This window comes from Amphiprion ocellaris, chromosome 4 (genome assembly GCF_022539595.1).
Source record: "Amphiprion ocellaris isolate individual 3 ecotype Okinawa chromosome 4, ASM2253959v1, whole genome shotgun sequence".
NCBI classification, from domain to species: domain Eukaryota; kingdom Metazoa; phylum Chordata; class Actinopteri; family Pomacentridae; genus Amphiprion; species Amphiprion ocellaris.
Genome location: NC_072769.1, coordinates 32,625,414 through 32,649,620, shown reverse-complemented (window position 1 = coordinate 32,649,620; position 24,207 = coordinate 32,625,414). Strand labels below are relative to the sequence as shown.

At 40.5% G+C, this 24,207-nt stretch overlaps 1 protein-coding gene across 4 annotated transcripts; it reads left to right on the top strand.

Moving 5' to 3' along the window:
* Positions 1-692: 692 nt before the first annotated feature.
* elf2b (E74-like factor 2b (ets domain transcription factor)) lies at positions 693-23,731 on the top strand. Of its 4 annotated transcripts, none has more exons than XM_023294547.3 (10): positions 693-1,063; positions 11,386-11,526; positions 11,613-11,865; positions 17,251-17,364; positions 18,605-18,796; positions 19,177-19,263; positions 19,351-19,546; positions 20,124-20,537; positions 20,663-20,840; positions 21,588-23,731. In XM_023294547.3, exons 2-10 carry the CDS (start codon positions 11,452-11,454, stop codon positions 22,206-22,208), a joined length of 2,130 nt encoding a protein of 709 aa, XP_023150315.2. In that variant the 5' UTR covers positions 693-1,063; positions 11,386-11,451; the 3' UTR covers positions 22,209-23,731. The 4 variants fall into 4 exon arrangements, with proteins under 4 accessions (XP_023150315.2, XP_023150311.2, XP_023150313.2 ...); XM_023294543.3 differs by having other exon boundaries at positions 11,610-11,865; XM_023294545.3 differs by lacking the exon at positions 693-1,063 and adding an exon at positions 5,235-5,484 and having other exon boundaries at positions 11,610-11,865.
* Positions 23,732-24,207: the final 476 nt, after the last annotated feature.

Below are 24,207 nucleotides of genomic sequence, written 5' to 3'. Positions count from 1 at the left end.
ATTGTCTTTTTCTGCAAATTAAAAGAAATAGCTTGACAACTAGACTTTTTTGTTCAAAAAGATAAAGTTTTAGTCATATTTTCAGCTTTACAATACTTTTTTCTTTTTAGTTTTTGTTTCCAGAATATTCTTCCTAAAGGCAGGATAAAGTTATCAAAGACATTCTAAAATGTATGTTCTTCTCAGAACATTTACCAAATTATGCACTGAGAATGTTTATCATTAGAATATTCTCTGATGTGTTACCTCGACAACGTCACAAAAACATCCTCAGAATGTCACAGACAAAATGTTCTGCCACAGTTTAGTACACCACATTAAAGGAACGTTTTTTTAAAATATAAAATACATTCTGTCTGACCAAACCATTACTTTTGCCTGAATTCTTTAAGTACATTTTGCTGCGGTGTACTTTTACTTTGGAAGGGTTTTTCATGCAGGAATTTTACTTGCTATTAAGTGTTTTTACATTGCTGAATTTATACTTTTAAGTTAAGCAAAGGAAATGAATACAATGGAAGAAGAGGGATCCGGTTTTTTTTATGACAAATTCTCTTTCTTGGGGGTCGAATTTTTAGTTTTAGCAAATGAGAGGAGAAAAAAACTTGCTAAAAATAAATAAACGAGCGGTTGTTTATTCTGCTGAGCCCGGATTGTTTATTGTACGTCGTGACGTCACGGGTGTAATTTGCCTGAACAGAGTAAACTGACATCAGACCGTCTCCATTAGCAGCCGCCGTCCGCTCCCAACCGACACTTATTTAACCACTTATTACTCACCGGGACCACCGGGCTCTCCCCCCCTCATCTGCTCAGTGCTGTCCGGGGTTCCTCACCATGGAGAAGAGCAGCTAACGTTAAGCTAAGCGGTGTCCGTTAGCAGCGGGACTCCTCCGGTTGACAGTCGACGGCAGCAGCGGGATCAGAGCGCGGCTCGTCCGGGGAGGAGGAGGGAGGTTACTGGATGTCACCGACACCGCGAAACTCTCGTTAGCCCGGCAGCCAGCTAACGATAAACCGCCTGTAAAGTCACAAACAACAAACGGAAAGCAGGAATTTAACGGTAAGTGAGCTGCTCAGGCATTAGCCACATGGTTTGTTGTTTCTTTTCTGACAGCTTGTTTTTGTCAGGAGGCTAACTTAGCTAGCTAGCGTTAGCCAAGTTCGTGTTAAGTGTTCAGTTTGTGTTTGTTTTGGTCTCGTTTGGGCCTCCTGTCTAGCTGTGAGTCACGTTAAACGAGGACAGGGCTGGCTGGAGAGAGAGCTCCTCTGAAGAGCAAAGGTACCACAGTGAATTTCCCCCCAGTGACCTGCTCCACATGCTCGTGTAATCTTCTGTTGTCTCTCCAGCTATATGTAACTCCAGGCAGGGGGTTGTAATCTTAATTAAACTCTAATTTTTGATATAAACTCACTGTTGTTTCTGTTTTTTATTTTATTTATTTTACATGTGTCAGAGGTGTAATCACTAAATCAACAGTCAAACTATATTGGCTCTGTTGGGTAGCTTGATGTAGTAACAGGTGGTAATAAGTAGGTCATAGATGTTTGTGGGGGATTTTTTTCACCTGAAACTTCAAATTAGTTTTCAGCAGGTGTATAGATTCGCTCCCCTTTCTGTACTGTTTGTTGACATGCATGTAGTTTGGTTTATTTAATAGATGCTATTTGTAGTATTTATCTACTGATTATACTGAGCAAGCATGTATTATTTAAGTAAATTCTAGCTCTTCTTTTTGACAAAGGGGAATAAGTATTTGTTTTTGTTTAACACACGACATCTCTACCACAGATTAAATATGAAACAATTAAAATGATAATGGGCAGATTGACAGACCAGATGTCACAAGTCAGTTAATAAATCAAACATACGAGACAGAGAATTTGTGAAGTTGTGAAAAACTGTTCCACTCTTCCTGAAAGGGCTTGATGAAGTTGGAGGACATTTTTGGATGTCCGGATCACATTGTCAGACACCCAGAGCATCATACGGCAGGTTCTTTGTTGTACCACTTTGTCTAAAGCAATTTTTTTAGATGGCAAATGGTTGAGTTGTGGACATTCAGGTGCCTAACTACAGCCCTAACTGGTGTGACAGCGTTGAGCAGCCGACATCACATTCTTGTCTTTCTTTTGTCATTTGTGACATTATGTAATTTGCATAAAGCTGCATTTTAAGACGGCCTTTTATTGTCACTAGTCAAAGGAATGTCTGCTTAATGGTCACGCTATCTGATCAGTAGGAGTGAATCTACTCAATAGTTGAGAATTTGTAAACAAACAATCTTTTAAAAGTTTTGGCTAACCATTTAAAAGAAGACAGTTTGCATGTTGCATTTATATCTTTGTTCAGTGTAAATTGGCTGTATTTGGATGACATGATATATAAACAGGTGGTGACAGGTAGGTTAATAGTAGACTATTTTCTCAATTCCTGTTCCATCCATCCATTATCTACACACAGCTTCATCCTCATTAGGGTCAGGCGAAGGCAGGGGACACTATGGACAGGTCACCATTCTATCACCGGGCTACACAGAGAGACAAACAAGCACACTCACATTCACACCTATGGACATTTTAGAAATCGCCAATTAACCTCAGCATGTTTTTGGACTGTGGGAGGAAGCCGGAGTACCCGGAGAAAACCCACACAGGGAGAACATTCAAACTCCGTACAAAAAGATCCTGGGACGCCAACCGACAGTGCTAACCACCGAGCTGCTGGTCAGCCCTCAATTCCTGTTCAACAGGTGGAAATATTCACTTCCCTTCCTGTAGTACTTGTTGACATGCATGTGATTTACTTTATTTGTAAAGTGTAATTTGGACCCTTTCATAATTATTTTGTCCTGTTGCAATATATTATGTCAAGATGCTGGTCTACAGTATGCTTTAGTAGGTACAGAAATTTACAGGTTTGATTGTGTGGGGCGAAGTAATTTGTGTTTAGAGGCGCTGAATTGTCTGCGCTTGTGCTAGTAAATGATTAACCAGCCCGCCTTTTGCTCAGCCGGTATATCCTGTTGTTTGAGCCAACAGTTGGACTGTGGTCTGAAGGTTTCTGGTGGGCGGACACAGTCGTGCTTGAATGTTCTGCTTTGGGGTTAATCATATGAGGCCAAACAAGGACACTGAGCACAAAGGTTTTGAACCACAGAGATGGAGGGATGATGGCTTACAGGAGAACACTGTACATCACAGTGGCAGGACTCAAATGTTACAGAGGGAAGCTTGCAGTCTCACTCAGGCTGACATCGGCTGTATATTATCATTACTGTTTTGTTGTTATTTCATCACGGACAAATGTTCCAGCTGATTTTAGTACAGATCATCTCACGTAATTAAGCCTTAAAATATTCACTGAAGCATATTTCCACAAGTGTTAACATATTAAAGCTGAATCCATAAGTCCGTTGGTTGAATGGTCAGTTGAAAAAGTCAATTGTATTGCAAATATTGCAAAACATTAATTGTTTCCAGCCTCTAAAATGTGAATTTTTGCTGTCGTGGTCAAACAAAACTAGACATTTTAAGATGCCATTGTAGTTTCTAGATAATTGTGATATTTTTGCTATTTGCTGACATTTTTATAGACTAAATTGAATAATCAGGAAAGTATTACATCAATTAACCTTCTGAACCCCAAAATCACACCGTTGTACATCTTTAAAAATTTTGGACAAAAATAAAACGCACTCTCTTACCAGATTCTGTGAAGTTAAAAAAAAATAAAAATAAAAAATTCTGTGCTCCATTGCCCTTCCAGCAAGTAATTAGGCTTTCCACTGTGACCATCAGTCAAGTGATAGAAACTTAAAATTTTTGCTAAACTGAGCTGTATCGCAGGCTATGTTTAGCAAAAGCAGATAGAAGACAAGTATGGAAACTAATTAAAAATTTAAGCAGTAAATATCTATATTATATAGTCATCATTTTTTTCTCCAGTGTTTGGTCACACCTGTGGGCACTTGTACATGTTGATTCCATGCTACCTACTGTTTTTGTGTAACAGTAGGTAGCATAATCAACAATAATAAGTTCACAACTGCTGAAGCTACATGTTATGTCATAACATTTAAAATGTAAGCCATTGCTTTGCTTGTTAATGCATTGACATTACACAAAACCTTGTTGAAAACTTTGTATTTAACATATCAGTAGGCAGAGATTATTCTTTTTGAATAATTTAGAATGGCAAATAATATTTCTTTCCATGATTGACAGCAATTTATTTTTTGTTAGGGATTTTTAAATAATCAACTCATAACTTACAAAAACCCAAAATTAAGTTTTAAAAAAATGACTTTTCTTTTTTATACCAACTACTGAAAATGTAGATGTATGTATTCATAAAACAGGTAATAGCAGCAAATCTTCGGGAGACTGAAACCTGTATGTACTTTGAATCTCTGCTTGATCAGGACTTAGAAGTTGAACTTCACGTAGTTAGAAAATAATTTTCTGTCTGTCACATAATTGTTTCACTAATCATTTAGCCACTAAATTAAATATAAAAGGCTCATTTCTCCTAACTTTGCACATTTTTGCCTCAACTCCTAGCCACATTTTTTAGCTTTTAGTAGACAGGAAATGTGGGAAACAGAGTAGGAAAATGATCATTTACAGGAAGGTCCGGCTGGACGGGAATCAAACTAGGGACTCTGAAACTAAAGGCGTTTTCACCCATGGGACTCTAACCAGTCCTCCATCAGGTCACCAAATGCAGCTACTTAAGATCCTCTTGACATGTAACGACTGAAGATGTAAACTAGTGCATTTTTCACTTAGACTTGATCACACAGTTTGCTGCCACTTGATATAATTTATACTGCAGAACAAACTGTGAATGTAGAACTATACACACAATTGGAAATGTTGTGGCTACAACTTGCTTCGTAATTTGTCTGAATGGTTTGTGTGACTGTCTGTAAAGGTCATACTTGCTGTATATTTGCTTGTTGTGTCATCGCTGTGTGTGTGTGTGTGTGTTTTGCTGGTGGAGGGCACGGTACAAGGCAGGGCGTTGTATCTGGACCAGCAGCCCCAGTTACATGGAACAAAAGCGCTGTTGTTGAAAGATCATGTGACTGTGTGTGTGTGTGTGTGTGTGTGTGTGTGTGTGTGTGTGTGTGTGTGTGTGCGCGTTTTCCACCCTTGTCATGTGATGTGAGCTCAGGGCAGGGTCTGAGAAGTGCTGAGTCGCTCTGTGAGGTTCCTTCCGCCCAGGGAGCAGTCAGACAGCAAGCATGTAGGCAGGGTTAGGAGATGGTCGGCCAGACGAATGGACGGATGGATAGATGTCAGGCAGAGAAGTGGAATGGGGAAGATCAGAGATGGACAGATGCAGAACAAGTCCTGTTGCTTTCTCTTGCCACAGCAAGATAAGCATCACTTTGATTCTCCTTGAGTCTTTGTGGATTTTGAACCAGCAGATGGGTAAAGATGCAAGACTGCATTTTGAATCGACTTCTCCGCGTCGAGGCAAGTTCGGACTTCTTTTCCTTTTAGTTTTTGATGTGCTCATTGGGATTGGGCGGTGGAAAATTTGCCCTGTCAGGATGAGTCTGCTTTTACCTCCTGAAGTCTTGAGTGTGCTTCTGACTCACCATAAACCAGAGCTACATTTATAAAAACAAAACTGAGCTATTCATCTGCTCTTACCCCACTTATCAAAAGTTAAAAGTGAGCTGAATCTGACATGTCTTAACTGGATAACATCTCAGACGTGGGTGTTATCCAGACTGGTGCGAATATTTTCAATTCTTGAAATGCCCACATGACCAACAGCTAACTGCATGGAGTTAAAAGGTTACACCAACTGCTTTTGATGAAAAATCATTAGTTCTGTTGCTCTTCTTCTGGCAGTTCCTGAGGGAAATGGTTTGTTGAAATGATAATAGTGCAGGCAGCTGAGAAGCAACATGCAGCCACGTATTCTCAGTTGTCTTGTAAGTCCTGTTATACTTGTTTGAATCTATGCAACCTGGGTGAAAGACTCGATCTTTGATTTGTGTGAGTGTGAATACAGTGAACTCATTTATAGTCGCCCTGCACCATACATGCTGCATTTTCCATGTGGCACTGCAGATTGTGTTGTGCAGTTGTTGCATTTTTAAAATTAGATGGATTTTCTTAATTTATTTTTCATTTTTTCTACATTTCTACAGTCTTTAAGTGGCATTGTAATACATATTTTGTTGATGAAATGAGAGCACTCAGTACATTTACCACACTGAGGACTCTGCACTTTGACACTCCTATCTCTCAATCTCTTGCTGATTAGCTTTCTAATGGACTGAGGTGCATAGATTACAAAATCCCAGTGTGTCACAATCTTCAACTCCTCCATAAAGTTACACAACAACAGCAAAATAACGACACATAGTGCAGCACACATGTACGACTCTTTGGTGTGCCTGTTTCTGTGTCGGAGAGGAAAATGTATGAAATAACAAGTAAAGGGTGAAATATTTAAACAAAGATAGAGCAGAAGACAGAGAGGGTACTTAAGGTAAAGGAAGTTGGTTCATTATAGAGGTTGGCTTGTTCTTGGGATCGATATTCAAAATTTGTGCAATTACTATTATTTCAATTCCAAATTTTAAAAAAATGATGAAAAAAATTGACTGCTTTGACTTTGTGTGGTCTGAAGCAATGTCCCGCCCACCGCATTATGTGATTGGTGACATGTCATGAGTAATCATAATCAACGATGTATGATAAAGGCTAAATTTCTCTTTTTGTTGAACATATGGAAAATAGAAATACACAAAAGCATTTCATTTAAGTTATGTCCTTTCATTTTAACTGCAAATACCTATTGTTTACACATTTCAATTTCAGCTCTGAAAAAAACCCCAAAACATATCATTAGGCCTATAGTTTATTCCTTTGTGCTCTCTGTAACTCTGTAATTTAACTTAAGAAAAAAACCTGTGGAGTAAAGTGTGTGTGCTTTGTCCTGATGTCCTGGGACTCTGCTTGGGACTCCAGATGCTTTTCTGCGAGACCTGTGGATTTGTCATATTATGACTAACCTCTCTGTGAGCACAACGCAAATTTGATTAACCGAGGCTTTTTGAAACGGTATGTACAGTTCTCTTGGTTGGTTTCTGCTATATGATATTGAATATTTGATCAGGAGGAATTTCCATCTGAGCCGATAGCATGCTGGTCTCAGTAGCTGAGGGAACACCAGCACAGCATGGCTCATCCATTATACAGCAGGCGAAGTAACTGAGCATGTCTTCATGTCCTCATACACACCATGTAAGAAGCTGGTGCAGTTGGCTTGTACAAAACTATAAAGACCCTGGATCGCGCTTGGATTTTACATTCTCCTCTGGGTATTTTTAAATATGGTGCTACATTTTCACTGAAAAATCAAAGAAATCAAACCATCAAAGATAAATAATTATTTTAAAATCTTTTGTCTCTGCAGAATTTGAAGAATTTAGTGTAGGATTGTCTTTAAACAGGGCGTAGGCACTTTAGCTGTAGAAGTGTGCAGATGTGCTCTGGTTGGTGAACTGAGACTGTTGTATTCCTTGATTTTGATCATAAAAGGTTCAGTATGCTCTAAACCAGGGGTCACCAACCTTTTTGAACCTGAGAGCAACTTCAAGGGTACTGAGTAGTATGAAGGGCACCTTGTTTGATACAAACTTCCTCAATAGTAAACTTGTACCATCATCTTTAAACAATAATAATAATGAAAATAATATGTAAAAAGACTGTCTGATCACATTTATCTTAATTATTCCTTACAATAATTAACAATGATTTCCACAACAATGACAGTAGGAAACACACACATATATATGGAAATCTGTTCCAATATTTAAAGGTCAGAGGTATCCCATCTCTGAAACTTTAGTAAATATCTTTCTTGGCAGTTTTGTATGAATCAGCATATTTGCAGCATTTTGTTCAAAATCACACCAGTTACATTTCTGTACAAATTATCACTTCTAACATTTTTAGGAAATCATTAACTGTCATCAAATCATGCTTCATTTGTGCAAACCACTACCTTTGTAACATTTTTGAACAATTCATGAACTCTGTCCCATGTTTTTATAAATTATCAGTTATGTAAGAAAAAAATCAACTCTTTCACATTTTGAAATGAATCCTATCACATTAGTACTAATCACCAGCATTTTTCACCAGCATTGCAACATTTTTAACAAATAACAACAAATCATTATGTTTTCAACAAATTATTTTTCACATACTTGTGTAATGGCACAGTGTTTTGAATGACAACAGATGCTACCTCTTTCTTTGTCTGTAAATGTGTGTTCGTGGGAAGCCTGGCATTGCAGAGCTCATCATGTCTTACCTTTACCTTGCAGCTCACAGTTCAGATGGTTCAGTTTCCCAGTGATGTCCGTTAAAAATGCAAGGGCAAGAATCCACTCAGTGTCCTCAAGCAGCAAGATGTCTTCCCCTTTGGATTGCATCAACTCTTTGATTTCGGCCAACAGTGACAAAAAAACGCTGCAAAACCGTTTCCCTGCTGATCCCTGGGGTTTCTGTGTGTAGTAACAGGTCACGATGTTCCGCTGACAGCTCCTCCAGCAGCACCTTCAATGTCCTGGTTGTTTGGCTTTGGAGTCATTTATGATCTTCACGACACGAGTCATCACAAGGTCAAATCCGGCCACTTTTGTACATACATATGTCCTGCTGGTGAATGATGCAGTGGTAATGTAGGAATGTTGGGAAGTCTGGATCACCTCTGCATCGTACAATGAAGCCTGCATGGCGACCCGTCATGGAGGAGCCCCATCTATCGTCACTGAAACAAACTTTTGTAATAGTACATTTTTCTCCACAAAGAAACTTTTCGCCGCGTAGTAGATGTCAAAGCTGCCTTTAAGTCCCAGGCTTTTTCTGTCCGTAGTGCGCATACAGTCTATGTGCGCTACCAGGTGGCTAGTTAGCATGGAAGCTTTGTAGCGAGTAAAGTAGCGTCTCTCCACATTGTGCCGCTTTGCCGACGCAATAGTCGCCCCGCAAATAGGACACTTACATTTATCTTTCACTGTCGTGAAAAATAACTCTTCCTCCCAGTCATCGTGAAAATAGTGTTTTCTCTTTCACTTCTCTGTCATGTTTTCGGGGTAAAAACCACATCTAGCTTCCCAAAGCGTCTGTGTCCGGATGCTGCAGCAGAATGACGTGGTGGTTTGACATGCGCAGTGAACTTTGACTCGGACAAGGTCAAAGTTCATTTACACCGAAGACATTTTTGTTTTTAAAAAAATATATAATAAATATTGTAATTTAAAATCTGCATTAATGTAAGTATTTTGGATTTAAAAAGAACAGCAACTATAATTTTTGATAAGGAATTTCATGGTGACTAGTGTTATTTTTAGAACATGTGTGGTGGGCAACTCACACGGTCTCTTGGGGGAAATTCTGCTGTACTGAAATGCAATATGTGAGTGTAGAGAACTGTAAGGAAACAAAGTCCCCTCACACTGAATTGCAACAGGATGTTTTCTCTTCAGGTGATAAAACATTGAGCTGTACTGCTGTGGTTTGCTCCTGAAAGTAATTATAGGGACTCTTCTACTTTGAAAGTGTTCGGTTTTTGGAAGCTTTTTCACTGAACCAAATTGGACTTTGTTTCCGCCGCCACTGTTTAGAACTCCAGTGCAGAGTTTTCAACAATGGCAATAAAATCCAAGTCCACTGACTGGAACCTAGACACAACAATTACAGTGATACTCATTTAGTGATAAACATTTGTTTTAATGGATTTAAGGTTTTGTCGTTTTTTGTTTTTTTTTTGTTTGTTTGTTTTTTAAAGGAAGACCCCAAAATATCAATATTATTCTGTGAGTTTACATTATATAGGCTAAGTCTGGTTGAAAAGCCTGTCTTCATAGAGAGGTGAGAGAACATTTTGTTTGAACTTTACTAACATCTTAAATTGCATTTTCTTATTCATTTTTGCTTTGAGCTGCAAGCTACTTTACTCAGTAATGTAAGAACATATCAAATCCCAGCGGGTCAGTTGTATGTCTTCAAAAACTGAACAAACTAAGTATAGGTGGGCCATAAGTTTAAATAACATCCAGCAATTTGTGTATATGCCTGTCTCTGTGTTCCGGTTTTCCCTTTGTCTTGTATCCTATTGTCACCCTACAGAGCAGCACAGAACAGGAACTCAGGGCCCTGCGGTTCTTAGCAACTGTTACCATGGCTCCAGTCCACTCTGCCTCAGTCTTCTACTGGACACTGTGTTTGTGTCTGAGGGAAGGACTTGGCTTGGTGTCAGTGCATTTCTTCCTGTAATAGCAGACAGGCACTTCCTGCAGGCTGAAGGCTGAAGGGAGGAGATGAAAGAGATGAGATCTCTGTCTTTAATGAGACCTCGGTTCACAGTTGGGACAGATGGATGAAGGTGTAGTTCAGTGTTAGACTACTTTCATTTTCTAAAGTATGTTCAGATTGTCAAACGTGAGCCGACAATTTAGCTTAACTTAATCTTTAGTCAAGCAACTGGTTTTGAATACTTTTTTTTTTTTTAACCAGAGTTGGTGAGGAGACTGACACCACTCGCATGTCTGTAAGGTAAATAGATAACTGCAGCCAGCAGCTCGTTAGCTTAGCCTAACGGACAGAATGGAAATATGGGGGACCAGCTAGCCTGCCGCCGCCCAAAGCTAACCACATCTAGCAATCAGCACCTCGAAAGCTCACACATCACTGGGTGCAAAACCAATAGGAATATATTTCAAAAAATTATATGATTTCTGATTGTTTAACCTGCATGAGAAGATTAAAATGCATTGTCAGCCAGACAGAAGCTACCTTGGATTGCAGTGATCAAGAAATCAGAATCAGCTTCACTGTATGTGTGCACATACAGTGAATTTAACATTGTGCTCCTTAGCTCCTAAAGTACTTACGCAAAAACACACATACATTTAAACCACAGGTTAAATATTAGAAAATGATTATTTAAATACTATGTACAGCTATTGATATGTGTAGAAGAGCATATTTAAAGTGAACCAAAACTGCCATGCAAATTGTACAGATTCTGATGATAGGAATAAATACAATTATTAGAAATAAACACGGGATTATTGACCCTTCACACGATGCAGGTGGATGATGGTGGAATGGAGCAGACAGCAACGTTGCTGGAATGAAATAATTGCAGGTATCTGATATACAGTATACAAAGTGGTCCAGGGTTGTGCATTCAAAAACAGTTGTTCCTGTCACTCTAGACTGAGTTAATTGTTCACATAGATCACAGTGTTGATCTATGGAAATGTATAACATCTGGTCATCTGCTATTGCTGCAATATGAACTTCACAGTCTTAAAGTTTTGTTTACCATCTTCTTGTTTCCAGGCTGCTGGCCAGAGGAGCTGTGGCGAACCACTGACTGTGGATGCTGATTCACGAGGAGCATGAGTCATGACCTCGGTGGTGCTGGTCGACACTGGTGGGACGGTGGTGGAGTATGTCACAGCTGAGGAGGATCCACAGCAGGTGCTTTGGTCACAAACTTAAAGCAACACTGGCGCTGTAGCTCACAATAAAGTATCACATTTTTCCTGACTCACTTTCTCCAGCAGGATGGAGAATGTGAGGTGGATCTGGAGCTGGAAGGAGAAGTGGAAGGCGAGTGTGAAGCTGAGGAGGCCTATGAAGATGCACTGGAAAGAGAAGAGGCAGACGAGTACCCAGCAGTCATAGTGGAGGAGATACCCGGTGCCAGCCTGACCGAAGAGCAGGGTTACTCAGCCCAGGTGGTGGTGTATGACAATGAGGAGTATCTCATGCAAGAAGTAGCCGATGAGCAGGAAGTGGAGACAGAAGGGGAAGCAGGTGAGACATAACTATTCTCATGTTTATAAGAAGTTCTATTTTTATGTGCTATGATCGTCATTTTGGCTCCGTATGTTCGTGCGTCAGATGATCAGACAATCTCTACTGCAGGTCAGAGCACATATAACTTACTGCTCAGAACAGCCAGAGGAAACTTTGGTTGTTAATAGTTTATTCCAGTTAATTTCACTCTGGAGTATTAGCTATTAATGTGACTCTTGTGTCTCTATGGGTCAAGCTAACTTTGCTCTCTCCATTTCAATTGTGGAGGCTCAGGGAAACAAGGAGTCGGACAAAACAGCATATTTTAAGGGAAAAGATTCCTGTAGCTCTCCCAAAAAACTAAGACATCCAGTTACTGTTTACTGAAGCTTTTTGGATTACCATGACCTGGATGACTGAGAGTTTACACAGAAAGTCATTCTAAACATTTGTTCTTGGTTCAGACTGAAAGTAAACACAGAAATTAACCACTTGGAATGACAGTTTTACTAATTGCAGTAAGGATGGCCATCTGGGACAGCTTGCCTGTTGACCTAATCACCTTGCATAAGATCAGCTGGCGTATTCTTCCACATATGCTGTTTACGTGTGCCAGGCTGACTTTCTGAAAACTCAGTAGCTAAATGCAGTGGAGGACTGCAAAGCTTGCATGAGTCACAACAACCACTTTAATACGGAGTACACCAGGGTGAAATAAACGGAAATTGTTCTTTAAGCAAATTCTTGTTTCTTTTGCAGCATCTCCTAGTTACCATTGCTGATGCACAGTTTCCATTTTCACTGGGTCACTAGTGTTCTGGACTTGTGAGACATTTACATTTATATCTCATCTATATTAGCTTCAATTAATAGGCTCATAAGCATAGCTTGGAGAGTAATGCAAAGGTTCACATTCACACAGTTGCATATTTTCTGCTGGATTCTACTAAACCTTGTAGTTACTTTTTCCCCTGATTGCTTCCTACCACTGGATTCTTGTGAGTTCCCATGAATCTAGATCTAAACTCCAGTGTTGCTTTTGTTGGGTGGTTTGGGTTTCAGTGAGTCATAATTGTCACATGATTCCACTACCAGCACCAGAGGAAGTCTGGCAAATTAGGCTGTCTGGCTCCCATGCCTCTGTGTCCAAACACTGCCACCTTGTGGTTATTTTTGAGCAGTTAATGCCTGATAAACAGCAAAGATGTCCAGCATTGCCTCAATAATCATGAGTTAATCTCCTGGACTCCTTTCAGACATGCATTCCTTTCTAATCTTCTGAGAGTATCTGAATATGTCACCTAAAGGAGCATCCTGGTCACTTTTCAGCTTACAGCTATTTTACTAGGTCAGACCTAATATCAGTTATATATCACTTTTAATACAGCACAAATCTGAGCAGCAAGCAGTCCCATTTACAAATAAGCATGCACGACTTGAATGAATGACAGTTGGGGAAGGTTTTTCCAGCATTTCAGCACCAATATTTGTAAAAAAGAAAACAAACATACAACAAATACTTATAGAACATTCAGTTTGTATGCCAAAAATCTGATTTATGCTTTTCATTCACTTTGTCATAGAGCAGAGGAAATACCAGCCTTTAAATAAACCCGCTTAAAAAATACAGTTTGATTTTTATTATTGTTTTTCAATTATGTCATGCGCTTACACTCATAATAGACTAAGGGTCCCTGACATGTAACAAACTTTTCAGGTTTACCATGTTATCTTAAATTGTGTTGTGTTCATGTGGTAGATGCGCCTGTAAAAAATGGCTTAAAAAGTGCATTAAAACTAGCTGTCATATAAGATTCCACATGTGCATTTTTTGCACAACTGTCTTAAGTGCTGCTGTATTTACAGCAAACACTGGTTGTCAACTAACAGTAAGCACATACACTGTCCTGGTGTATTTAAGTAATTCACCCAATTCACCTTAAATTGTATTTTACCTATGGAATTACTTTACTAATTTTTAGTTAAATATCTTGTTGGAGTGCGTTTGGCTTATACAGAATCAGAATCAAATTTGTTAATAAGAAATAAAGTACACACCGTTAAGTAATTCTAATCCATTGCTAACCATCTGAATACCAAACCCTGTAGGGGGTTTTGAAAGACATACTATCTTTTAAAAATTGCGAAATTACACCTTTTAACAAAGAGCCAGAGACTAGTAAAAACAGAATTGTTAAAGCTTAAACTTTCTGATGCTCTTTGAATAATAGTGCAATGTGTGGGTCCATCTGAAAAATTAACCTTTTTACTTGAAATTGTAATATCCCATCAAAATTGCTTTATTCTATGTGTCCCATTTAAAAACATTGGCAAAAAATATAATTTTCCCTAACTAAAATTTGTAAACAATTAAAAATTCAGCGATCTTCTGTGCAACCATGAAGCCATTACTTACTCCACCGTTACAAATAGTAACATGGCAAAAATTCAGGGATTTTTTGGCCGAACTGCAAGCTGTGTCTACACAGAGCAGAAAGGATATAAACATTGAGACATAATGGAAAAATTTAAGTAGTAACGAAAGAATCATATAGAGCCCTTATTCCCCATGCTTGGGGTTTATAGGTTTAAATCAGAGAAACAAAAAGTTGCATTGTGTTGAATTGGCTCAGATAGACTCTCCTGTTGTATTTCTTAGCAGTGAAGCCTCTTTCCAAAGTGCACTTCTTCTTTTTTTTAAAATTCAACTCTTGTCCGATGGGTGTATTTTAAAAACGGTGAGGCTCATTTGACGTAGTCCCTACGTAACAGAGGGAGGGCGAAGGAAGGATTTCCTGTGTCGGCGGCGGCGGAGGGATACCGCTGTGCCGCGTCTCGTTGAGATTTTTCCCATTAGCGGCGGACTGATCTGAGCTTCCCATACAATCCAGTGAGAAGTCAATGTGAATCTGCGGCGAGGGGGAAAACATGGCGACTTCACAGCATGAGGGGCACGCAAACCAGCTCGATCTGCTCATCAGAGCCGGTAACGTACCTTTGCTTAACCTCGGAGCGGGGAATTTACGTTACAACGCGCCGCTTTTGTTTCTCGCCTCGACCGCTGCGCCTCGGTGCGCGGAGCGGTGTGGTGGAGTAATGGAGGGCAATCAGGAAGTGATCACCTTGGTAGCAACCTGCATGGCGTTGCTACACGGTTTATCAAACACCGGTTTAACGATAGGGAAACTTTTCCAGTCTGCGCGGTTATGTAGCTGCCTGCATGAGGCTTGTTTTGCATGTCGGAGCTGTTTTTTTTAATCGCGGCGGTGTGGTGTTGAATAACGGTTTGCAGATCGGCGCTGCACAACCAGGAAGTGTAGAGATGTTGTCTTTGCTACGTCTTTGCCACGCTGTCTGAGTCGGAAGGACATGTGGGTTTATTTTTACTAGTATAAATGTGGCACACCGAGTTACATATAAGATGTGTTGCTGTTATGACTGACTTTTGTTTTAGCATTTGGGTGTTGTTAGTTTTATTTTTGCTCCGTTTGTTTGGATAATCTGCACTGGAAGTTCTCACATAGTAACAGTCCCTGAAATTACAGACTTTGATGTGGTGTTATTGTGAATTTTGGGTGTGATCGGGTCATTTTTCATACTCATGTTGTGTAATTTTGGCTCCTCTATGGCCGTTACCGTGCTGATTGAAACGTGGGACGGCCTGGCTTCACTCGCTTTCTTAGCTGCAGTTGTTTTGAGCTTCAGCCTTCGACTTTCCCGAATAGAAAATGCACAATTTATTAAATTGTTTCCAATTTTTTTTTTTAGATAAAAGTTTTGTCAAGAATCCAACGATAATTCTGTTTATTCGCAAAGTATTTTTGTCCCATTTCGATGGCGGAAGCATTGTTTATGTGAGGAGGCGTGGCGTGTGTTTGATCGACGTGTCCATTGGTCCAGTATCATCCGCGCTGCTTTAAAACGTCAGTAGGCCTCCAATCAGATCGCGCCGGCGGCGGGCTCTTAATTCGAGCGTGAGCCAATAGGAGGTGAGGCGGGTGTTGAGTGACAAGAGGATTTGTGTGCTTCTTCGAAGAGAACTGGAGGGAAAGGATGAGGAGTGTAAACACGGAAGTCATCACGGGCCGCACTACTTTTTGTCGGACTTGCTGCTATTCTTGGTGCCGTTACTTAGTAGTATATGTTAATAAGATATTTCCTCACTTCATGTTAAATGCTTTTACCCAGACACTGTGAACATTTATTGCAAGCTTTTTGGTATCTGTATTTTTATTACTCACTAATCAGGGATAAATTAGTATAATGCAAATTTAGAAAGGCTTGAAATGGCCACAGTCTTCATATGTGTTTATGTAGGTCAAGCTCAGCTGCAGCTCTTTGCACTCGCACCTTTTACAGCACGCTTGGTGTCAAGGACAGCTCAGCAGGCTATAGGATCTCTGCTGCGATGGCTACCAGCTTGTCCTGTTTGTTTGTGAGGTGGGACTGAGTGAGTGGGACAGTCTAAAGATAGCCCATGTCTCTCCCCTACACAGTGCCCATTGCCTCAGCGAGATAGCCAAACATGGACAGGGCAGGTTGTAACGGGATCTCGTATTTCCCACCGGTGATTGACAGCAACAGCAGGTGCCCTGGGTTCCTTCTCAGGATCCCACACAGGGCCACGTACGGTTTCTCTCACAAGAGGCTGGATTCCATTTTTTTTTTTAAGTCGGCTCTTTGTCTCAGTATAGATGAAGAGGTCGTCTTCTTTTTCTTCCTGCTTGTCACTCATATGTCTAAATGCTGATACTGAAGGGCACTTTTTAGAATCTGAATCTATATTTTTGCCAAGTAGGTTAAAACAAATGGTAAATACAAAAAGTACCAAATTTATAGAAGGATAAAAGATTAATAAATGCAAGTGCTGCAAATCAAAGCTATTATAAAGCTACAGTGATTTGCAATGGAAATGTGGAAAATGTCACAGTATGTAATGTTAGTGTAGTGAAGCAGAAGGATTTATTTGATCTGATGTCACTCTTTAGCAACCTCAAACCATTTGTGGTGTTTTCTCAGCTTCAAACAAAATCCAAAGCTCCGGTGTCAGAGACTGCCTTGATATGTAGGTTGGAGTTTGAAACAAGGCATGCTGTGTCAGGATCAGAGTGAATGTTTTGATGCTGAAAATGGCATATCAGTGGCCCAACAACAATCTGTTTTTTCACTAGGGGGCAGCATGTAGGTAAATGTTCTGATTGCTGATGTTTTATTTGGATAACGGTTAAGTCAGACAAGCAAACACAGAATTTGTGCCTTTTTATAGTGGTAGATATGGGGGAGGATTGTTTACCGTGTTGGATTTAATAAAATGCTTTTGAAGCCAACACCAGTCCAAATCAGGAACTGTATTTGTCCTAATTGATGATTTGCTAATATATTGAGTGTATTTCTGTTTTACAGTGGAGGCTTCTGTTCATGGCACCAGTGTTCATTGCTCAGACAAAACCATTGAAGCTGCAGAGGCTCTGCTGCGAATGGATTCACCTTCCAGTCTCAGAGAAGACCGAAGCCCAGGTAACACATGAAAAGCTGATGATACTCAAAAGATGTGTTCTTACTCCCATTATAAATGCTCACTCTTGTACAGCCCAGGCAGCTCAGCTGGCTGAGTGGGCGACCCATAAACAGGTGGGCTATAGTCCCCGATGCAGCGGTCATGGGTTTGAATCCAGCCCATGACCATTTACTGCATGTCATTCTCCCACTCCTCTACCCACGTTTCCGTCTGTCTCTCCACTGTCCGATATATAATAAAGGCAAAAAAAAAACTTTTAAAAAATGCTCACACTTAAAATGAATGTTTGCTAATTAGTCATCTGTTTTTGCCACTAATAGCTATTTTAATAATTGAATAATCTATCAGTTATTGAAACAAATCCTTGTAAATTGCAAAATTGCTTAATGGCTTTTATATTAGGTGTCAGCTTCTAAATTTAGCTTTGGGATGCTTTAGTCTTGTGCCAACTAGCAGATAATTAAGATGCCTGCTATGCACTTTTTAAAAAAATATAACGTCTGTTTTTTGTGGTTTATATGAATCGTTGCTACAACACTGCAGTTTTCAATGCCTAGCTTTATGACTATGTTGAAAAATTGTTAAACTGAAATGCACATATTTACACTACTTTAGCCAGGTGTCCTTTTGGACTAGAGGCCAGTGACAGACTAATGGCAGATTTAGATTAGGGTCCTGCAGTTTCTGTGATAACTTACCAGGGATGCACTAGGCTACCACTGAGATGTGGTGGAGCAACAAAAATTAGATGTCGCTGTTGAACTTTACAACCAAGCTCTAACTGTGGTTTGAAGTCTTTATTTTTGTTTTGAGTGTTCCTTCAGCTGTACTGTGCTGATATCAGCAGTGTACTTGGTCTGTATGTCCCCCACCTGTAAGAAGGTGATCTGTGCCTTCTTAAAATGCTTACTGGAGTGAATCACTCACTGCACTCTAGCAAGTGGAAATGCTTTCATGTCGGAGTATTCTGAGTCAGTGCAAAAACACTCGCAAAGACATCTCCTACTCAGCAACAATAAATTAGCTGGTGACTAATTTAGTTGTTGACCACATCAATTATTAATTCTCTGCAGTGACATTCTCTGTCATTTTTACTGTTTGTACACACAGAACGTTTCTTAAGCCTTTATAACTGATCACAGTCAAACTAAACATTTGGTGTTCTTCCTCAAGTTCTTCTAAAATACATTCAAATTTCTCTTCAAGCAGACTCCAATAATGCATTTTTCTCTTTTCCAGAAGCTTTTATCCCACCATGCGTAACCACGCCAGACTTCCTTCATGCGGCCATGCGACCCGACATGATTGCAGAGACAGAGGTGGAGATTTCAACAGAAGACTGTTGCGAGGAGGAGGAGGATGAGGAGATGGTCACCCTGCTGGAAGAGCCAGAGCCAGAACCGGACCACCAGGCTATCAGGAAGAGGCGAGGTAGAAAAAAAACTTTCTAACCCTAACACTAACCCTTAGTATGTCGAGGCTGTACACAAACCCACAAAATGTTTTTAGAACTTGTATTTCATTTAGTTTTAGACCTACTGTCATCAGCTTCATGGGGGTTGCTTTAACTATGGAAAAAGGAAAACCGTTTTGACTGTTTCAAAGCAAGTTTTAAATGGAAAACATCTGGCAGGTCTGTGTTTACCCTCAAGCCAAACCACAAACCTCAAACCTATAGTTACATAGTTTATTACACTGAATGACTTTATCCGAGAGCACCATCTAGTGGTCAGCTTTTACTGTTGTCTCACACTGTGGGATCTCAGGGTATTTGGCACTAAAGTAGTATCTTTAAAATGTTTCCTTTGTAGCTGGACGGAAGCCAAAGACACATCAGACGGTGATATCTAATGGCTCACCGGATCTCGGCATCAAGAAGAAACCAAGAGAAGGGAAAGGTATGTAACAATAGCAATAATACTGGCGCTCACTGACACAGACAGATGCATTGAATTTTAACGTACTAAACTAACTTTGATTTCCAGCTGGGAACACAACCTACCTTTGGGAGTTTCTGCTGGACCTCCTCCAGGACAAGAACACCTGTCCCAGGTATATCAAGTGGACCCAGAGGGAGAAAGGTATCTTCAAACTGGTTGACTCAAAGGCCGTGTCCAAGCTGTGGGGAAAACACAAAAATAAGCCAGACATGAACTACGAGACCATGGGACGGGCACTAAGGTACAGTCTCACACTGAAGCCCATAAATCTGTGCTGTTTTTTTAAGTAGGCATGCCAATAATTTAGCATATTAAGAATATAACAACTAAGAAGACAGAGGACATGCAAGTCAGAAAATGCATTGTAGATTAGCTGTAGTACTTGGTTATGGGATGCTTCTTATTGTTTACCACTTCAGTGACCTAAGGAGGCTGTCAATCTGAATACTGGCAGTTCTGTGTTGGCAAGCAAAGAGCATTGTGTGACTAGCTAAACCCCAGCAAATATCTGACAATGCTCTAGAAAAGTGCCACTTTGAGAAAATCTCCTGTGACACTTAATTCCCACCGACCAGTGTTACTGTAGCCTAGGGGCTGATTGTCTGTCATGTCAGGGTAGCACCTGTCACCTGTAAATAGCTTTTGGCACAGCAAGTGTCACTACATTAGGACATGAAACCATGTTCAAGGAGTTCATGTCATATTTTTTATTAATTTATTATTGGTTGTTGAGGCTCCTAATTATCAGTAAAAACAATTGTTTAAAATTTGCATCTCAAGTTTAAAGCAACATCGTAATGTCTGATTTTTTTTCTCAGGTATTATTACCAGCGCGGCATTCTCGCCAAGGTTGAAGGCCAGCGGTTGGTGTACCAGTTCAAAGACATGCCCAAAAACATTGTCATCATTGACGATGACAAGGCAGACATGCCCGCCCCTGAAGATCTGATCGGTTCAGATGCAGCAGCATCCTGCGAGCGTGTTCCTCCGCCATCAGATATGCTGCTCCAGGCCTCTGACCTGTCTTCCACAAAGAAGCCCAACATTTTGCGGGGCGCTAACAGAGCCAACGTAGTCCAAACTTCGGCCGCCAGCGCCAGCAAGCCAGCAGCAGGAGGTGGAGCAGTGGTGACGGCAGGGGTACCAAGGATAGTGGCAGTTCCAGGGGCAAACGATGGGAGCCAGACCCAACAGAGTCACACAGCTATCATCCCGAGCGCCACAGGGCCCAGGTAAGACTCCTGCAGAGATGGACGTTCACCTTGGACATGATAGGGCATCACTGCTAATGCAAGTGTTGGCATTGTGTCCCAGCAGTAAGCACTGACTTCTGTCTTGGCTCTCCTCTCATCTACAGGACGGTGCGGGTGGCTATGCAGGTGCCTGTAGTCATGACGACATCACTCGGTCAGAAGATATCTACAGTTGCTATGCAGCAGCCAGCGGGAACAACAGGGGCAGCCGGACACACCACCCTCCTCACCAACACCTCTGCTATCGGAGCTGCTGCTGGGAACACCAACTCACAACAGAAGGTGTGTACATGTGGAAACGAACCCACTGACAGTGACAAGGTGTCTGCGCTACTACCTGAAAGCTGTTTATTTAGGCTGCTAATTGTATGTTTTAATTGGGACGGTTCCCTATTTAAAGAACAGGATCAGGAGCGATCAAGAGGATCTCTGATACGATCAGTTCTCTAATAATATCCCTATCTTGCACAGAAAAATGTAAAAGTGCTACAAGTACAGCTGTAATATATTGCTTTTGAATTTAAGATTACTATCGTACTATCCTCATGGAAGTCTTTATCAAGTTGCTCCTTTACTAAACTTCCATAATTGTCTTTGCTTGTCAAGTGCTCGCCTCCTTCAGTTGCCACACTCTTAAACAGTAAGAGGCTCTATCTGGCATTTCAGCCAGGTACTGCAGGTGATCTACAATACTTGGGACGTGTATTATCTGGGAAAATGCTATCTGCATATATTTAATATTTAACAAATAAAAGAAACTTTATCAGGACAACCCTGTGATTTGAAAATGGAAAAGTACTGGAAAATTTTAAGTAAATCTGATAAATAATCAAGTTTTCTGGTATGCTTGCGTAGTTTGGTCAGTAAAATTGGTTCCAGGTATTAAATAGCATGGTGTGTGGTGTTGACATGTCTTGTTGAAACCTCCAGAATCCCTGTACATGTTCATAGATCAATCAAGGGAATTGTTCCAGTGTCACATCCTTAATTTTCAGTTAAGTTCAGTTAATTTTGTGTTTTCTTGGCCAGGTTGTGATCCAGACTATCCCCACCATGGTCCCTGCCACAGCGGAGAATGGAGACAAGATCACCGTCCAGCTGGCCAAGATCATCACAATTCCAGCCCACCAGTTAGCTCAGTGTCAGCTGCAGACCTCCACAGGCTCAAACAAGCCCAGCGTTGGAGCCTCCCCAGCAGGCATCAGCCTCCTCGGGAGCCCCCTGACGGTCCGGGCCCTGGCGCCCGTCAACGTAGCCCCGGGAACGCAAGTGATGAGACTCACCGTGCCGGCGCAGGCGCAACAACAGACTCTGGTGGTGTCACAGCCTGGAGGCGTCAGCAGCGGGGCGGGTGTGGTCACAGTGTCAACAGCCAATCAGGCGTTGTCGCCGCAGCCTCGCATCATTGGTGGCGTCATCAATGGCTCGGAGCTGGTAATCGGAGGAGCTGGAGGAGTCTCAGTGGAGAAGCTGAAGGCGGCAGGAGTCCAGGTCCAGGCTATCCAGGTACCGGTGACGATGGCAGTACAGCAGAACCAGCAGAACCCCAAAATTGTCCAGAACATCAAATCAGAGGCCGTGGACACTGAGGTGGTAATCAAACTGGAAACACCTGATGTGACGATAAAGACAGAAGAGCTTGAGTGTTAAAATACATCCTTCTTCTCTGCCAGAGACAGTTAGTTTGTACATTTCCGAAGTCATTTTTACTCTTGTGATAACCAGCAGTAGTCTGTGAGACTTTAAACACTCCTGAAGGCCTGTTTTTAGTCCTGAACCCATCTTCACATCTTCCATTTCGATGCCTAGAACATTTTCTGAACTCAGCCGGTCTCCCTCAGAACTACACAGAAACCTCCAGAGTGCCGTTTCCGGAGCCCTGCAACATAGGAACACACAGACTTTAAAGGGATTTGTTGGGAAAAGCAAAGGGACCAACCTTGATCACTACAATTTATGCCTTCAAAATGGATCGCTGTCACTGACTCAAATTAGGAAAAAACCTTGGAAAACAAAGTGAAACACTACAAAAAGAAAACAAGGCGAGTAATTACAAGCAACCAAAATGTGAACCATCAAGTTTTTAAAAAGACAAAATGAGGGCAGGGGTGGTATAATGCAGCTTTTGTAGAGAGCAGGTATTTGTGATTCTGCCTCTACAAATGTTAAAACCAGCAACTTGTTTTTTTAAAAAAAAAAAACAAAAACTTGTATCACTGTGCAGATCAAGTGTGGGTGGTGCTACAAGAACCCTTAAAGAGTGAAAGTGGAGCTGCGAAAAGCTCCCACAGGAACGATATCAGAAAGAAAATGGTCATGTATGTACATATATATATATAAATATATATACTATACAGTTTACAGAGCTAATGTTAACAGAACAGCCTTAGATTTTAATTTTGACTTTCTTTTTCATGTATTGTCTGAATGGTAAGATGAAATTTGTTTGTGTTTTGATACCTTTGTACCAAGCACAGTATTATTGAAACTAGGAGGATTAATATTTGTATTATTATTGGTTCCTCTTTTCAGGCTGTTAATGCTAATATAGGTTGAATCTCACAGTAAAAACAGCACCATGTTGTAGATCAGTGGCCAGATTGCTTGCGGTGTCTCCGAAACCGTTTTGACAAAAGGATCCTGTTTTTTTTTTTCCTCTTTTATGACAGATGTTTGCGGTTATTCCCAAACCTGCAGTCAGGTGCATGCACATGCCAAGAAATGTGGGCTGACGCATGCTGCCATGTCTTGGAAAAAAAAAAGTTTGAAAACATAAATAGGAATATGTCTAATCTCAGATTTCAATAATGAACTGAACCAAACTATTTTAATTACTAAAAAAAGAGGCGTTGGAAATCATGAGTTTATGCAAAATGGCTGCAAACATTGTCCACCCACTGTGGATTTCAGGTCACTTTACTTCTTGCTTAAAACAAAGGGTCAGTTTGCCAGAACAGAGTTTCTGCCATGTTGGCTCTGCCCCTACGTTTTATTATTTTTCTTTTTTTTTTTTAAACCTAGGAAGAGGGAAGAGAGAGAGAGAAAGAGGTTTGTGTTCAGACTGAACTGTTTGTATATTCAACATTTGAAGTATATTCTATTTTGTTGTACTCTTGTTTCAAAGTGTATTAAAGTAGATTTTACTGAAATATAAAAAGACATTTGAAACCTGACTATGGTCGTTCTTTATCACGATTTTTATATGTTTGTGTTCTTACATCTGGCCCGATGTGTGGAAAACGTACATGATTTGGCCTACTTTTCCTTTCTGCTAGTTTCCGTTTTTTCCCTACATGGTTTTAGTTAAGCAATAGCTTACAATAGCATACAATAGGAGCTTACATATAAATCCAAATCTGTCAAGCAGTAATCTCACTTTCAGGTAATGATAACATTTACTGATTTATCAGAAGCACAGTTGGCAGAGATTGTCGGTGGTTACTTTGCACATTCTGCTGTACAGTTTGAGGTCACAGAAATTTCCTTTTTAGTTTCGTGGCTAAACCAAATAAAAAATCAGGGTGAAATTCAGTTGGGCTGTAGCTGAGAAGATGCTCACGAAAAACAAGCTTAAAATGGTGCAAAAGCTCATAAATCTTTGGTATGTAGAATCAAAAATAGTTTCAAAAGTCTAGAGTGGCTTTTTACA

Coding starts and splice junctions, on each gene's coding strand:
- elf2b (XM_023294543.3), top strand. CDS start 11,452: ATGACCTCGGTGGTGCTGGTCGACACTGGTGGGACGGTGGTGGAGTAT. Junction 11,527..11,609: donor CTGAGGAGGATCCACAGCAG/GTGCTTTGGTCA, acceptor CACTTTCTCCAG/CAGGATGGAGAATGTGAGGT. Junction 19,264..19,350: donor GAAACCAAGAGAAGGGAAAG/GTATGTAACAAT, acceptor TTTGATTTCCAG/CTGGGAACACAACCTACCTT.